This window comes from Mercenaria mercenaria, chromosome 9 (assembly GCF_021730395.1).
Source record: "Mercenaria mercenaria strain notata chromosome 9, MADL_Memer_1, whole genome shotgun sequence".
Lineage (NCBI taxonomy): Eukaryota > Metazoa > Mollusca > Bivalvia > Venerida > Veneridae > Mercenaria > Mercenaria mercenaria.
In genome coordinates, this window is record NC_069369.1 from 3,469,761 (window position 1) to 3,488,725 (window position 18,965).

General features: G+C 35.2%; 1 protein-coding gene across 1 annotated transcript in view; it reads right to left on the reverse strand.

The window, feature by feature from the left end:
- Positions 1-5,878, reverse strand: part of LOC123546359 (metal transporter CNNM4-like) — a 40,864-nt gene extending 34,986 nt beyond the window's left edge. Inside the window, exon 1 of the mRNA XM_053550715.1 lies at positions 4,519-5,878. Coding sequence (XP_053406690.1) covers positions 4,519-5,857 — 1,339 coding nt within the window. The 5' untranslated portion in view covers positions 5,858-5,878. The remainder of the gene's footprint in view (positions 1-4,518) is intronic.
- Between the last annotated feature and the right edge of the window lie 13,087 nt (positions 5,879-18,965).

Genomic DNA, 18,965 nt, shown 5'->3' on the forward strand with positions numbered 1-18,965 from the left:
ATAATTGTGTCTCTTAACCATGTAAGGCTTAATCATATTTCATAGTCCAATGCAGTCAACACTTAAGGCCAAGTGTACACTTGGCTATTTCATCAAAAACATGTTTGAATGAAAGTTATATTTGTTAATTCAATTACAATTAAAGTAATGTTACAGTTATCAGTGCAGCTTTAAATTGTTCAAGTACCCAAACACACAATTTGAACAAATTTTAAGAAACCATAAATTTATGAAATGCCCAAATGACAACATAGTAAAAACCTTTTACCTGTTGCAGATACTTTGGTAAAACAGAACAATATTGTACATGAGGCCTATCATAAAATGATCAAACACTTTTAACTGTATTTCTAAATGTACATTGTATATACAGCTTGTTTCAAAGAATTTTATAATAAAATTTTATTTTGATAGCCAATGTGTCAATTACTAACCATGATACTTTAAACATGCTAAATTTTAGTGTTTACTCTTTTTGAGGAAGTTTATATTGAATTTTAAAGTACAGGCTCTTAATACAAGGCATGAAAATGTTGTTTGTTTAGGGTAACCCAACTCTACCAAGCTTGAACTACCTAAACCAGAGAATTTCTTTCAGTTTCAGGACATTAAGAAATCATTTCATGGGAATGCCATCAACACTAGTGAAATTGGGAAAATGTCTTCTGGCATTGTCAAAATTGGTAAAAACAAGAGCACCGCCTTGCGGGTGCTGACGCTCATCTGATTTTTTTTGTATAATAGAAATATTGTCCTACCCATGATTTTCTAAGTCTAAAAAGGGCCATCACTCTTGCAAAAAGCAGGATAGAGTTATGTTTCTTGATGTACAGTGTCCACTTATGATGGTGAAAAACTGTTGCAAGTTTTAAAGCAATAGCTTTGATAGTTTATGAGAAAAGTTGACTTTAACATAATAGTTAATACTCAACCAAGAAAATGATTTTCTAAGTCCAAAAGGGGCAATAATTATTGCAAAAAGCAGGATGGAGTTATGTTGCTTGCTGTACAGGGTCAGCTTATGATGGTGAACAAGAGTTGCAAGTTTTAAAGCAATAGCTTTGATAGTTTAAGAGAAAAAGTAGACCTAAACATAAAACTTAACCAAGAAATCTGATATTTTCTAAGTCCAAAAGGGGCCATAAATCTTGCAAAAAGCAGGATGGAGTTATGTTTCTTGCTGTACAGGGTCAGCTTATGATGGTGAACAAGTGTTGCAAGTTTTAAAGGAATAGCTTTGATAGTTTAGGATAAAAGCTGACCTAAACATAAAACTTAACCAAGAAAACTGATTTTCTAAGTCCAAAAGGGGCAATAATTCTTGCAAAAAGCAAGATGGAGTTATGTTTCTTGATGTACAGGGTCTGCTTATGATGGTGAACAAGTATTCCAAGTTTCAAAGCAAAAGCTTTGATAGTTTAGGAGAAAAGTTGACCTAAACATAAAACTTAACCAAGAAATCTGATATTTTCTAAGTACAAAAGGGGCCATAAATCTTGCAAAAAGCAAGATGGAGTTATGTTTCTTGCTATACAGGGTCAGCTTATGATGGTGAACAAGTATTCCAAGTTTCAAAGCAATAGCTTTGATAGTTTAGGAGAAAAGCTGACCTAAACATAAAACTTAACCAGGCAACGCCGACGCCGACAACCGCTCAAGTGATGACAATAACTCATCATTTTTTTTTCAAAAAATCAGATGAGCTAAAAATGAAAAATATGTTAGTGTTACATATAATTTATAATTAATTAATAGTAAAAAGACATCTTTTTCGAACAGTATTTGCAAATGTGGGATGGCATTTTTATAATTGTAGTAGGAAAACTATTACTAACTTTGCAAAGTAATTGTTAAAGTTGAAAATCTATAACAAAATTTTTATTTTCAATTCTGACTTGGGGAAAATTATACTTTTGCTTTTGGTCTGCTTTCTTTGACCAGAAGTGACGTAATTTATAACAAGAGCACCGCCTTGCGGGTGCTGACGCTCATCTGATTTTTTTTGTGTAACAGAACTATTGTCCTACCCATGATTTTCTAAGTCTAAAAAGGGCCATCATTCTTGCAAAAAGCAGGACAGAGTTATGTTTCTTGATGTTCAGTGTCCACTTATGATGGTGAAAAACTGTTGCAAGTTTTAAAGCAATAGCTTTGATAGTTTATGAGAAAAGTTGACTTTAACATAATAGTTAATACTCAACCAAGAAAATGATTTTCTAAGTCCAAAAGGGGCAATAATTATTGCAAAAAGCAGGATGGAGTTATGTTGCTTGCTGTACAGGGTCAGCTTATGATGGTGAACAAGTGTTGCAAGTTTCAAAGCAATAGCTTTGATAGTTTAAGAGAAAAAGTTGACCTAAACATAAAACTTAACCAAGAAATCTGATATTTTCTAAGTCCAAAAGGGGCCATAAATCTTGCAAAAAGCAGGATGGAGTTATGTTTCTTGCTGTACAGGGTCAACTTATGATGGTGAACAAGTGTTGCAAGTTTTAAAGCAATAGCTTTGATAGTTTAGGAGAAAAGCTGACCTAAACATAAAACTTAACCAAGAAAACTGATTTTCTAAGTCCAAAAGGGGCAATAAATCTTGCAAAAGGCAAGATGGAGTTATGTTTCTTGATGTACAGGGTCTGCTTATGATGGTGAACAAGTATTCCAAGTTTCAAAGCAATAGCTTTGATAGTTTAGGAGAAAAGTTGACCTAAACATAAAACTTAACCAAGAAATCTGATATTTTCTAAGTACAAAAAGGGCCATAAATCTTGCAAAAAGCAAGATGGAGTTATGTTGCTTGCTGTACAGGGTCAGCTTATGATGGTGAACAAGTATTCCAAGTTTCAAAGCAATAGCTTTGATAGTTTAGGAGAAAAGCTGACCTAAACATAAAACTTAACCAGACAATGCTGACGCCGACAACCGCTCAAGTGATGACAATAACTCATCATTTTTTCAAAAAATCAGATGAGCTAAAAAACGCAATTTTTGAAGCAAAATTTTCTAAAGTTTACAGTATAAAACAACAGATTTAAAGGGTAATAAAATGGATACAGGATGTGTTGTTTTCAAGGAATCTGTCGAGTCCTGACCTATCTCATAGTCATTTATAAAATGTTTTTTATTTATTTGCTGTTACACCAACAATATTAATGTCTGACCTAATTTACATGTACATGTATAAGTTCAATAAACAAGAGGACCATGATGGTCCTGAATCGCTCACCTCTTCCCACATGACCCAGTTTTCAGTATGACGTCGTTTTTTCTATTATTTGACATAGTGACCTAGTTTTTGAGCTCATGTGACCCAGTTTTGAACTTGACCTAGATATTATCAAGATAAAAATTCTGACCAATTTTCAAGAAGATCCATTGAAAAATATGGTCTCTAGAGAGGTCACAAGGTTTTTCTATTATTTGACCTATTGACCTAGTTTTCAAAGGTACGTGACCCTGTTTTAAACTTTACCTAGATATCATCAAGGTGAACATTCTCACTAATTTTCATGAAGATCTCATGAAATATATGGCCTCTAGAAAATTAATTATCACACTGCTTCCAAACGATAAAGTCCATAAGTTCCTAATGAAGTCAGCTGCTGGAAGTACCTTGATACAGTTGTCAGGAAAGAAAAAGGCATTTCAAATATGGGACCGATTAACCAGTTTGATACATTTCATACAAATGATTAACCGGTTTAAAATTTTGAAATCGTCCCAGCCCTAATCAAACTGGCAGTATGGTAGTAAAACTGAACGTTCTCCAAAACCCTGAAGGACCAGGTATACAGGGTTTTTTTCGGCCATTTTTATAGCCGTTATTCGGCTATATTAATATTCCCAGTGCCAAAAAGTATGTATTTTTCCCAAAATCAGTGCAAAAATTCCCAATCTACATTCTGAAAAAAAAATCATCAAAATTGCACAATCACTGACCAAATTATGGACAATTTTGTAATGGAAGTATGTAAAAGAGTTAGTACAATGTGAAACAAGTGTATGAGAAAGTGCTTTTAAAAACACATCCTTACTATATCCTATGGGACTAAATATTTCCCAATTTGGAACATTAATAATAATAATAATAATAATAATAATAACTTTATTTTAAGAAGGCGACATATTAAGAGTACATTGTACATAGTATATATACAACTTATTTCCAATATGGCCTTCTACATTAATTTTTACGCATCAAAATTCCCAATTTTGGAGGTTACAGGTATAGGATATGTTCCCAAATTAGCTAAAAAAACCTGATATAACAACACTAAATCACAATAAACACAAGGCAGGAAGCATTAAAAGGAAATTCACTGACATTTAATTTAGTCCCTGTAATGAACAGAAATAAAGCTGCTCAAGAGTTATGATGATACAAACAGGCCTTTAGCATTGTTTTGAAACTACATTGTCACCTATGACCTTCATTAGCAGCATTTTACATTTTCAAATCAGAGAGCTCAACATTTCAAAAAAAAATAATTAAATAAATAAAATTAGTACCAAACTTCATACCTTGGCGAAAGTCTTGCAACATCTGGTCCAGTTTATGGTCATCAAAAACAAAGATCAGATGATGTTGGTAAAACTTACAGACGGTCTTCAGTGGGGTATTGTCATCAGGATCAATCAATGCTAGATCTTTTATATTTAGTAAAGCCACAATGTTACTCTTTTCATTCTCATAAACTGGAATCCTACTGTAGCCTCTTTTCATTATGTCCGACATTGTCTCAAAGCTGAGATGATCATTATAATCAAGCACAAAAACGTCATCTATACGTGTCATAATATCTTTCACTGTTTTCTTAGTCAAAGACAATGCACCTGATATAATATTTACTTCATCTTCATCAAGAGCACTGAAATCTTTTGTAACACGTATTAATTCCTGTAGTTTCTCTCTGTTGTATACCTGGCCTATTTCCTCTCCAAGAATCTTATCCAATAACAAGCTAATTGGAAATGACAGAGGAAAAGTTAATACCATAAAAAAGTATGTAACAAATCTTGTCCTTGCTCCAACTGCTAATCCATGACGGGAACAAATGGCTTGTGGAATAATTTCACCAAAAATAACAATGAAAGCTGTTGCTGCAATGACAGCAATTAATCCATTGCTAACATTATCAAGTAAAATGGTCAAACTGTTGTTAACAAGGACATTTCCAAGAAGTAATGTACAAAGTAAAAAATTTCCTCTTTTACGAAGTGGTGAGATAACTTTTGCATATTTCTTCTCAGCTGGTTTGCCACATCTTTCAATAATTTTTAATTCTGTTTTATCCAATGCCATCAAGCCAAGATTCAAACCACTGAAAAGGCCAGAAAGGCAAAGCAGGCCTACAATAAATGTGATCTGGAGCCATAGGGGCAAAAATGTTGAGTCTGCTTTTACAACAGTAAAGCGTAAATAAGGGTCCTTCCCTTGATGAATCCAAGAAATATCCTCACCTATCCTTTCCTTGACACAAATATACAGATACTCTCCTTCAGCAGTAATTTTATCAAACTGCACTTTCAGAAATGCTCTGTGATTGGTGGTATCTGACGAATTTTCAACGTTATATCCTGATGTCATTTGCCCATGTTTTTCACAATGTACCCCCCTCTCTGCACCCCTTGATGTGAAAGCTACAGACGTTTCGACGGAAAAATTCCGACCAACTAATAAAATCGTCTGTTCCGATCCTGTCACGAAAATCGCCGATCCAGTAGTGTCCCTTTTATTCTCAGTTTCAGAAGTAACAATCGCCTCAATTTCAGCGGATATAATGTCTGCATTAATGGCGTGTGTCGATAAAATTACGCAAAAGAAAAATAAACAAAATGTTAGGCGTCCATGATCGGCCATTTCTAGTGTAACGTAATTTTTACTTCGCGTGTAATTTACAACAGCTCACTGGATTTACCCTGCTAAATATATTCTCAAATGCCCATAGGGGCGTTGGGGAGTACATCATTGAAAAAGATGTCAAATGATTTGTTATTATCTAAACAGGTTTAAAATAAAACTTAAACACCGGAAATTTAAAGTGATTTAAACAAAAATTGATGAATATTGGCATTTTACTGACTTTCCAAAAAATTCCTTTTTTTCTGGTGGCGTATTTTTTCTCTTTTATAGTGAATGGGATATGATAATGCATATATTTATTAACAGAGCACTGAACAATGGGCTATACAATAAAAAACCTCTGTGCATTGACCTAACTCGATCACTTCAAGTTAACTTAAACACTCTTAGCGCTGTCTAATGACAATGCGCTCGACTATTCGAAGCCCCTCTACCAGATAATACTTCACACACAAAAAACTTTTGCAAACTTTCCTAAGTTGAAAAAGGACATACTTCTGTAAAAACGTAAATCATCGTTATAAAAAGTGGCACGTGAGGACATTCTATTATACCAAAGAGGTATGAAGAATCTAAAACATTTGGTCAAGTAATTCCTGAGAAACATATGCTTTCATGCAAAATTGTCACAAACCCTAACCCTTAAAAAGGGATATAATTATGACAAAATAAAAACTAGAGTTATGTAACTTGTCCCGGGAGTTCAAATCATGGTGCCAAAGACATGAGCGAAGTTTAAAAGTGGACTAATTTGGCCTAGAAGTTTCTGAGAAACCTGCTTCCTTGCAAAACTTTAACCTGAAATTCTAACTTATAAAGCTACATAATTTTGACAAAATATAAGATAGAGTTAAATAACTTGTCTTGAAATGTCATCTAACAATGTCCAAGACCAGTGTGAAGTTTGAAAGCATTTGACAAAGTAGTTGTTGAGAAACTGACTTACATGTAAAACTTTTGTGACGCGGACGCCAGCTCCGGCGAAAGCTCTACAGTTTCAAAAAAAATATACAGTCGACCTAAAAATAACTGACTAGCTTTGAGTTCATAACAATTTAAATTCACTCAGTTTGTGTGCACTATCCATGAACTTGCTCTCCCTTAACTCACTTGCTTTAGACTTGGTGAGTTCGAGCTTTACTTTAAAATATCACTTTAATCATAAAAAAATTAGACTAAGCAAAAACATCACCACAGAGAGCTGAGTGTAAATACAAATTACAGTTCGAACTTATTCCAACCTTGTGTATTCATAATAAAGAAAATTAGCTATGTGTAGCTATTTACCGACATACTGCGCTGATGGAAATATTTGGCTCTCGGGTAACTGTTTTGCGGCAACTCCATACAGAGCTGGCAAAATTTCACTGGCGAGTATAATACAGTATAAATGGTGCACCAAGGCTAGTAACCACACTCACGGCACCAATGTAATAGGAGCGGGAAAATGTGCAGCTCGATACAGGACTCGAACCTGCGACCTTCTGCTTGCAAGTCAGATGCTTTACCAACTGAGCTAATCGGACAATCGATATCATAGACTAATTATATACATTATATACACACACTGCTACAATCCAATAACACTGCTTGCACATTTGTTATATACAAGATCGAAATTCAGTTTCTACCTAGCTTTAAATTCCATGTCAGCTCGAAGATGGAAATTAAAATGTTCAGAATGATGCGGGGGCATTTAATTTCGAGCAAACGAAAGTTCTCGTTTTCCAAAAGCCGTATTGGACTACCTGGTACTGATTAACCGGAACCTGTAGACTGGATTTCAATCTTTTTAAAACTGGCATTGGATGTTAGGACAGCTTGAAAATCGAACTTCGTATTCTTAAAATGTCGAATATTGAGCATGCATTGAATGTCGAGGTAGTTCGAAAATTTAATTTCAAAGTTTGAAAATAGCATTTCCAGCCAGTCCGAAGATGAAAGCACAAACTACTTTTAGAATGAGGAATATCGAGCTGGTAATGAATTTCGAGCCTGCATGTTTTATATTATACTAGATTTATAATATTATACCAGATTTATATAGCGCTCTTTTCATGATAAATGCGTTAAAAGGCGCTTTACATAGCGCAAAGGCAGCCAAATACCTCTACAAGTACAGTAGCAGAGAGATCTGACCTGAGGGACAGAATGAGTCAGAGAAAAGTCTTTTTAGATACAGGTCTGTCCGGCTAACTTAGTCTAGTTTTTTGCGAATAGACAGTATGGTTCTTTAACGCGCCCGGTGTATAGCCCGATACACGCGAAGTCGTCTTTTCTGGGGAAGAACCACTATTGGCCTCTTAGTTAGATGGGAGACACCCCAGAGCATCCCAGAATTTTCCAATGCCTGGACCGGGATTCGAACCCCGGACCTTTGGATTGACAGTTAAGCGTGCTACTACTAGAACATCGGGCTACCTACAGAGAAGATCGAAACTCTAATATTTAGAGCTGTTAAAGTTTAAAATTTTGGAGCTTCGAATTCTATAATGTTTAAATTCAGATATTAAAAAAATCTGTTTAGCACTGAAGTTCAAGCCAGAGCTCTGGAATATCGAAATGTCAAGTTTTCAAGGAGCGGAATTTCATAAAATAGTTTTACAATTATTAATTAAATAAAATCTTAATAAATCAACGTTTGATTATTTGATGTCCTTCTACGTAAAAAGTACCCTATTGTGCAAAGTGTCGAACATTTCAATATACATTTAAAATCTTTTGTTGACAAAAAGGGAATTTCTTCTGTAAGCACATGTGTTTTGAAAAAAAACTACCCAGAAAGCTAAAATTCTAATTTCATTTTTATGTACTTCTAAAAAGTAACAAATTCTATAAGGAAAGTTCAAACTATGACCCAGACTGACCTAGGACAAATTACATACATTTTTATAGGTGTTGTCAGAAAACAACCTGAGGGGATCATAGTACGTCACATGTACATCGTCCAGACATCAAACAAATATTTATACACAGCATACATTAGGCCTAAAAAATTCTTTGTTTCCGGTAACATGCTAAAAAAGATCAGGGTAGGTAGGTCGGAAATTATTTTTGGGGGGAATTTTGTAAGGAAGACTTTTCGAAAGTTATTTTTGTGTCAAAAATGAATACAAATAAGGGGTTTTGCCTTAAGAGCATACATATGTTGATTTCTAACATCACTGGCCATGTTTTAAGCATAAAACGTGCAGTTTTGCAACTTTTTGTTAAGAAGTTGAAAAACAATATTCTCCAAGGCCATAAAACATTTAGGGTCGGGCCAAAAAATTTAGGGTAAGTCGGGATACCGGAAACAAACAATTTTTTACACCTTAGTAAAGTGGAGACCCTCAGCTAATTGATATATTATGACAGAAACTCATCCTAGTAATTTATCATAAAAATCATGACAGGTATAGTATTATCGAACGAATTGCAAATGCACCGTTGACATGGAAGTTCGTTCCTTTTCGAACGCTTATGTCCGTTCAATGAACTTAATTGATTAATATGCTTATTGACTAGGACAGTCAATTTAATATTTATTTTTAGCGCCAGCCGATTCTTGATCGATTGATTGTTTGATATTACATTGCTTTAGATATAAGATAATAGTTAGATGATTATCAATACATGAAGGGTAAACCTAATTCGACAATAGAATAACGATTATTTAAGCTACGTGTACCAATGACTCTTATTTAATAACAAAAAAGTAAGCCTTCCTTCTCACACTGGATAACCGGCTATCCCAACGCCCGTGGACAAATAACCCCAAAGAATAATCAAAGTACTGAAAGTACAGAAAGGCTGGCTACCACAAAACACTGGATGAAAACTGTGCGGGAAAGATGTTTGCAAAACCTTAAATATTACGGGTTTCCATATCAAAGTAAGGCGAGCATAGGATACTGTTGTGATGAATCATCTTGAATAACTTGAGAAGGTAGTGTAAGGATATTACAGACTATAGATGGTGAAAAAAATACACTGTGTTTGCTCCATTGGGGATAACATAATTAGTGAGCAAAACAGCACATAACTCTCACTTGGGAACCTGGAAGACAAAATATCAACTTCTAACAAAAAAGTCAGGTTCCGAGAACGCAATGCAAACCACAACCCCGTAACAGTGTATGTATTGATTTGTACAAATAAACATATCATGAAAATATAAATGAAGTAAAAAGTATAGACAAACGAGGGCAAAATGAACAATGAAAGGAACACAGTCGGACATCGTCTTGTAAATGTCAGTTCAGTTGCAAACACGTCTCAGGGTAATTTAAACAGGTTTATGCTACGTTTGTAACCTTATCATTGGCCTACCATGGTTTCAAAGTTAACACTAAAAAGCCAAGTTGATTCATTGACTTTAATATAGCATGGACTTGCATATAAATAAGTAGAATCTCATATCAATATACCGTGTTTAGGAGACTATCCTAAGGATAATGAAATTGCTTACAATGTGTAAGTTTTAAGGGGTACAAACAAGAGCAATACAAGACTTTCGTCTGGTTAGGAACATTGTAAACAAAATTGCAGTATTATAAAGAACAATTACAAGAAATGGAGTAACTAAAAAGGAAGAAGTAAAGAATGTGAAAAATATCCTACGTTGCCAAATTAAACCTTTATGAATAAGCTTTCAGCTTTTATTTTATGCTAACTAATGAAATACTGTATTCTATCAGTTAAATATTTTTATATCTCATCACTCACACTGTGAAAATATGAAACCTATATTTTCACACTGTGAGAAATATAGCTCCGCCCCCTCATACATTGTGTATGAATTTAAATCATTTGCTTAAAACAGGATGAAAATTGTAGTCGCACTTTGTTCTATATTTTCTCGATTCAAATTATTTTAATTAATGAGAATTTCATAACGTTACGCAGCAAAAAATAAAATAAAATGAACCTTATGTTATAGATTTATTCTTATTCACTCAAAACAAACAAATATCCTGTATATATTCTGCGATAAACAACTGCTGACGCGCGGACTGGTAAGAGAGCATTATGACGTCAATTATGACGTCAAATTGCCACATGGCGTTCGATACATTACTCCTCGGGTAAATGAAGTCCAACATAATTAAGAAATAATTTACAGCAAAAGAGTGCTTTAACACTATTTATGCACGATGGGCGGTTATACCTCGGGCGTAATAATTTCACGACTTATTACCGCCCGAGTGTATAAATACGGTTTTGCTATAAATTATTTTAATTCTAATAGAAGTCTATGCCTTTAATATAAAACAGTAGTAAAATTATAATAGCGCTCTTTTAAGGTCACAACAAAAACTTTGACTTCACCGCACGTTCACGTGACGTCATTCTAGCGTAAGTGTGTTTTAACAGAGACAAGCATATTATTAGAATATTAAAAATTAAAACATGTCAATTAGCATATCAGAATGAAAACAATCAAGGCCTTCTTGTGATTAATCGTCTAATATTCCACGGTTCATCGTTCAGATGCTTCGGTATCTTACGTCCTCGTGCTTCAATCCTACGCATCTGAACTCTGAACCGTGATAAATTAGACGATAAACCTCTCGAAGGCCTTGATTATTTGTTAAATGATTCCAAGTAATAATTTCATCTGGTACAATTAATGTTTTGTCAATTGATTTCACAACATATTTAAACAACAGCGCTCAGCAAAAACGCTATAGTGTTACCAGTTCCTAGAGTGCACCCTGTGATATGGAAATCAATTCTTGCTCCTGCGCTGAAAATACCGGGTATAAATGTAGTCCAGGCTTCGTGTTTTGGAACTGCAATTGCAGCCTGAAATTAAAGAGGTATTATCAGAAGTCGTCGCAGCCTGAAATTAAAGGGGTAGGTAATCAGAATTCTTCAAACATCTTATCAGCAGTTTCCAACTGACTAAAACTAATGATAAGTCTGTCTGCTTTTATACAATTATATAACAAATAAATAAGATAAAATGGATAGTATTAAATTTGAAATCACAATCAATATTACCGAACCGATGCCTCTATGTTTATAACACGTTAATTTATTCACACGGATCCAATTTCTTATATTTGATTTCATACCCAATGCAATGAAACAGGCCTCCTTTTATATACTAGTACGTGTATGATGTGAAATATAAATTGAGGATTTAGGATCTTGTCCTCAAAGTACGAAAAATAGTACCGGTGGCTCAAATGTTGCTTCCATGCTCATTTTCGTCATATATCCATACCCATCTTTTATTGTTTGATTCTGTCCCCAAGAATGGGACAAACCCACGCACTCAGAAAAACGTCTCGGTACAGTGAATGAGACATGGAAATATTTCAATGATAACTCTCAATAATACACCAATTACCGTAACATAAAGTATTTGCAGCTAAAACATATTGCAATTAGTGATAATTTGTTTTGTTCGGTATGTGTAAAGAGAGGCCCCATTGCCCTACTCTCATAAGTAAAGTTCAGATATTGACAAGCACACAAAAGGAAGAAAAATGTGTTAATAAAATATTCAGACAATCGATACAAGAAAATAGAGGATATTTCTTTGCTGTGTGATATCGAAATATGTCGTCAGCGATACGGGAGACAATTGAATATTTTTACGAAGGCGGAGCCTGAGTGAAAATATCAGAATTGTCTCCCTTATTGATGAAGATATATTTCGATATCTGACTGAAAACGAACAAATTTATTTTTATTTTATGCTAATTGGTAAAGATCAACGAATTTTTTATTTATTACATGCTTACATGTTCAAATACGAAACACTCTTGAGGTACCAACAGTAAGCACAACCACGCACGGTAAGAAGAGTTTTCGCTTTGGTGCCACACAAGTCTGGAACAGTCTTCCAAACAAAGCTAGGTGTACCACAGATTACATGGAATTCAAGCAACTGATCCAGGCTTTGAGTGGTCACAAGTGTGCTTGTTCCATGTATTAATGAATCATACCCAAACTGCTTAGTATTTTCTTTTGCTTTGAAACCCTGCTGTGCATCCTTTTTGATTTTGCTCTATCTTATTTATGTTTAGTTTGTCTTAGCTACATGTTTTAGCGAATGTCCTTGTTATTTTTAGTTTTTGTTATTTTGCATGTATGTATTTTTGTTTGTTTAATATAATACTTTCCTGTTTAAATTCACCCTGAATAGTAGCGCTGATCGTTTAACCTAAACTGTTTTATACAAGAGCATTTTTGTGTTTTACTTTACATGCCTTCTGTTGCCTTTACGTTAGATTTCACCTGACAGGGACAACTTTTACTTACAATGTCTTATGACTTTGGAACAGGGTGGGGATAAGAGTGAGGTTAAGTGCACCATAAACCGGTTTAAACTCCCCAATGGTGGTTTTGTCACTGACCGTTCCAAGGCGGTGCCCCAAATGTGTTCCTGTATTTGTTTGTTTTATCCTTGTGTGTTTGTTTTGTCTGTGTGTTTGGGTGGTGTGCGAGTGTTGTTCGTGTGTGCCTTTGGGGAGGCTGCGTATTTTTGAACGTGGCTTTTCCTGTTGGATATTTTTCTTAGTTTTTTCGTTTTTTGTATAAAAATGTCTTAATTTTCACTGTTTTATAAGTATCTTCTTTAGTACTGATTTTTTAAGTACTTTTATGTGCTTATCTCTATCACTGCAATATTATGTCTTTCAATAACAGTTTTAGGTTTGATACAAAGGTTTAATCTTTAGAACTTATATAATTATGTCTTAATTCTATATTCTTTCTTTATTATAGTCTCATTCTTGCATATACATTCATAAAAACAGCAGTATTTATACAATTGAAATTTGCAAGACCATTCTAAGATAGAATTATAAGAGACTGTTACAATAGTATTTACAACAATATTGCATAGCCTATCTAACTAAAGTTAAAACTAACCTTAATAAGCCTAAAATCTGCAACAAGAAAATAAAATGAAATATGAAGGCAATATTGGCACAAAGGTGCACGCTTTAAGAAATGGTTCTAAAAATCAATTATTACACCAGATCAGATCAGGCGTAAACTGATTAGCACCACCATCTCAAATTATATACTTTAGTTACCAAGATGGTTATAATATTTACAATACAGTATTACAGAAAAAGGTAACCAAAAGAAATGATATTTCATAAAAACCACAGACTGTCCAAAGACAGCGCAACTTGACTTCTTGAAACCCTCCATTATAATAATGCATGAAACATTTCAAAAAGTCAAGCTAAAGAGGTCAGAAATAAAGAAAACTAGAAATGTGTCCATGGGACACAGATGCCCCCACTACATGACAAAGGACACAATCTTTTTCCTAGGTCAGGGGCCATAACTCCTACAATACTGAATGAATCTGGACGTGAAACCCCAGGTGCACATCTTCACATGCTGACCAACATTCCTGTAAACTTTGGTGACTCTAGGTCAAATACTTTTGGAGCTACACGCTACACAACATTAAAATGACAATTTTTAACTAAGTCAGGGGCCATAACTCCTACATGACTGAATGAATTCGGACGCGAAACCCCAGGTGCACAAATGCACATGCTGACCAACATTCCTGTAAACTTTGGTGACTCTAGGTCAAATACTTTTGGAGCTAGGCGCGACACAACATCAAAATAACCAATTTTTAACTAAATCAGGGGCCATAACTCCTACACGACTGAATGAATCCGGACGCGAAACCCAAGGTGCACAACTACACATGCTGACCAACATTCCTGTAAAGTTTTGTGACTGTACGTCAAATACTTTTGGAGCTAGGCGCGACACAACACTAAAATGACAAATTTTTACAAAGTCAGGGATCATAACTCCTAAATGACTGAATAAATCCGGACGCGAAACCCCAGTTGCACAACTACACATGCTGACCAAATTCCTGTAAGGTTTTGTGACTCTAGGTCAAATACTTTTGGAGCTAGGCGCGACACAACATTCTCGGAAGGACGGACGGACGGAGGACGGACGGACAAGGGCAAATCTATATGCCCCCCCCCCCCCCCCCCCCCCCCCCCCCCCCGCAAACCATAAACCTATAGAAGGAACTGTTATTGTTACTACATACACAACAAGTCTTGTAGCAAGAAAGTAGTATACTCATTCAAAATCAGACCTTGTAGACATGATTACTTAAAATGAACAGAAAAAGACCCCAAAATAAGTCCCCAAAAGAAATGACAACCCACCCAATCCGTGTTATTAACTAATTGCAATGTACCCATAATAACGTGTATAAACCATCAGTACGCCTTTTGAGAATAAGAGAGCAGGATTTTGCTGTCAATTTTACCATATCTGGGCTAGAAAGAATAAAATTAAACTTACTGTCATCTGATAGGTTCCGAAACTGATCATCAATCGATAATGCTTTATCAAATGAATCCTTCCTTATAGAATCATAGTTATCTCAAGGTAACAAGACATGTTTTCCATCTTCAACTCCTACTACTCACACGGGACATACTCTTTTGCTAACCTCGAGCCATTCAAATCTGCCTGTTTCCAGTTCACACCTAAATTTCGATAATGCAGACCTATGTTTATATGATAGATTCATTTTAACCGCTCTGTTTCAAAGCTGAATTTAAAATTACGGAAAGTCCTTAATTTGTTACGTCCACTAGCACTGCTGCCATTAATAACATGCAAAGACTCAATCCACTCATCTAAATAATCATTCATTGCATTTTATGTTAACTTCTTACAAATAGAACTTTTACTTAATTTAGATTCAGCATTCAAAAAGTCTAAACAATCATATTTATAAAACAGTTCTTTAATTCTATGATGCCAATTTTTACAACTTCTTCCTGCTTGTCTTAAGCTATAATTAAACACAATACTATTCAAACGAGAAGAGCCCATCTCTGAAAATCTACAACATGTACATGTATTAACAATACATCTTAGTTGTTTAATGAAAACTGGCTCCCAACCCATGTCACCCGCCACAGCAGTATTAGGAGTATATCTTCCCGTCCCTGAGTAAAACCGCATAGCTCGGTTCTGAATGGCTTCAATGCATGAGAAATTTCTAGTTCCCCAAATATCCGCTCCATAACCAATAACTGGCCAAACAAGGCTATTGTACAGTTTAGTGAAAACTTGAAAAGGCATTCCACCTAAAGACTTAATTTTAGCTAAAGCTTTGCCCGCAGCTTGAGACACAAATTTAGCTGATACATTATAATCTAAGTGTTCTTGTAATACTAGACCTAAATATTTATCTGTTATATCTGTCTTACTTTCCTTCGGGATCATTGATTTCAACTCATTTAGATTCGAAGATTGAATACTGCTTAAACCGGTGCTAGGGGGCGTGGGCAGTGTTGCATTTTCCATTACTGCTCATGAACAGACTCAATCAAACCGAGTCTGCAATTTTCACTGTTTGCCTTGTTCTCGGTGCTTCCGAGGGATCTACTTTCCAGATTTTATTTACTTCACAACAGCGGGTGTTAAGTGCTGTGTGGCGGCCGTAAAAAGTCGCCCCGACTTCATCTCAGTGTTGTTATATTTTCTGGTCCTTCGGGATCATTGATTTCAACTCATTTAGATTCGAAGATTGAATACTGCTTAAGCCGGTGCTAGGGGGCGTGGGCAGTGTTGCATTTTCCATTACTGCTCATGAACAGACTCAATCAAACCGAGTCTGCAATTTTCACTGTTTGCCTTGTTCTCGGTGCTTCCGAGGGATCTACTTTCCAGATTTTATTTACTTCACAACAGCGGGTGTTAAGTGCTGTGTGGCGGCCGTAAAAAGTCGCCCCGACTTCATCTCAGTGTTGTTATATTTTCTGGTCCTTCGGGATCATTGATTTCAACTCATTTAGATTCGAAGATTGAATACTGCTTAAGCCGGTGCTAGGGGGCGTGGGCAGTGTTGCATTTTCCATTACTACTCATGAACAGACTCAATCAAACCGAGTCTGCAATTTTCACTGTTTGCCTTGTTCTCGGTGCTTCCGAGGGATCTACTTTCCAGATTTTATTTACTTCACAACAGCGGGTGTTAAGTGCTGTGTGGCGGCCGTAAAAAGTCGCCCCGACTTCATCTCAGTGTTGTTATATTTTCTGGTCCTTCGGGATCATTGATTTCAACTCATTTAGATTCGAAGATTGAATACTGCTTAAGCCGGTGCTAGGGGGCGTGGGCAGTGTTGCATTTTCCATTACTGCTCATGAACAGACTCAATCAAACCGAGTCTGCAATTTTCACTGTTTGCCTTGTTCTCGGTGCTTCCGAGGGATCTACTTTCCAGATTTTATTTACTGTTGCTTTTATTTACAGTTTGTTTGTTTGTATGTTATAGAATAATATGTTTATGTCGGATACAAGCTTAAACCTTCTGTTGTAATTTTTGTTTATAACCAACGTTAAATAAATATTATCTTATCTTAGCGGACCTCAGACTCATTAAACATGACCTGGGGTGAAGCTAAGAGAGCAGCCCAAGGCAGAGGGAGATGGAGAGCAACAGTGTGGGCCCTATATTCCGATCGGAGCGAAGAGGAATAAGTTAAGAAGTAAGTCAAGTATCTTATCTTAAATAAGAACAATACTTCATGATGAAATTCGGATTTATTTAGGCAACAGTATTACACATGATCCATCCTCTAAATTACCATGGACATTTAGGCACATAGATATCAAATATTGGTGATTAGATCCGTGAAGGCATACAGACACTTATTAGGAAAATGGCGCGGAAAAAGGGTACTCGCATAATGGCGGATACAAAAAGTCCTCGGTTTTTTTGCTCTGTAGAGCTATTTTCCTTCTTTTCTTTGCGCTTTTGTTTGCTAAAATCACATGGCAGATCTATGTTTGACATGTAGGTAGCATTTTCATAATGAAATAACAACATGACAAAAGTTTTCATGGAAACTTAGACCATACACCACCACAATAATTTGGGGTCTCATTTTTTAGCTGATTTTGCAGTGTGTGTGTTTGACTGAAAATATTTTTTCTTGTATCAAACATGGTCCCCACTTTTCTTTTGATTTTTATTCAGCACTGACAATATTCTTCAAGTGTATGTATGTGGAAATATGTCAATTTTATATAGAATAAAGAACAGCTATTTAGTGTGTTGTAAACTATAAGGTGACATTGGTAAAAATTGAACTCTGGCTAGATGAGGATGGAAATGCAAATTTGATTAGAATTTGTTAGAAAATGACAAATTAATTTCAGTTTTGTTGTAAATGAGGATAAACCCCCAAAATACCACATTTTCACTGTTTTGAGTGTATTTTTTCCAAAAGCTGTATATTTATAGCCTAAAGATTGCTAATTTCTGTCAATAAGAGGTAAAAATGAACATAATTGTCAGTTTAAATGTGTAATATGTATGCATATCAGAGTAGAAAGTATTAACACAGGGCAAAACAAGGCTACGGTTAGGGTAACTGCTTAAATATTATGTCACAACAGCTATATTTGGCAAAATCTAATGCGTTGTCTTATATTACTGATAACGCCGTAAAACCTTAGAAACTGTTGATATCAAGAGAAAACTTGTATTTTTTCATGCCTTTGGGTTGTTTGTACATTTGATATGCAACTGGCACAATATCAGAGAAAAAAGTTTTTCTTATAGGCATACACACATTGTAGAGCTATTTTCCTTCTTTTTGCATTTGTTTGCTAAAATCACATGACAGATCTATGCTAAAAACACTTTAAAAAATCTGTTAAATCTTATTTACAAGAAATGCACAAGAGAGAGTTTGAAGACCCATTTCTGTATTACTGAATGTGATGTTATCTTTGTTGATCAGTATTAATAATGTAATATTATTTTATTGTCTAGTCATTTTAAGCATGCATACTGAGCCTACTTTGACTCCCGTTTTAAACCAAAATCTTGACAAAGGACTTCAATTTTTTATTTAAGTATAATTATTCATTTTCTTTATAGCGAGCTCGAAGAACAGGCCCGAAGGGCCTGCTCGAGAATCGAGCTTTACGGTAACGCAAGTATACTTCCACACTTGGTGATGGATTTGAAAAGTTTCGTCGGAAGTTCTTAAAAAGCGCACCCTAACGGATAGGTGCTCACAGGAAGTACTTCTTTCCGGAGTGAATACAGAACTTCATTCAATTGCTAAAAAAGTATTCATCACTCAA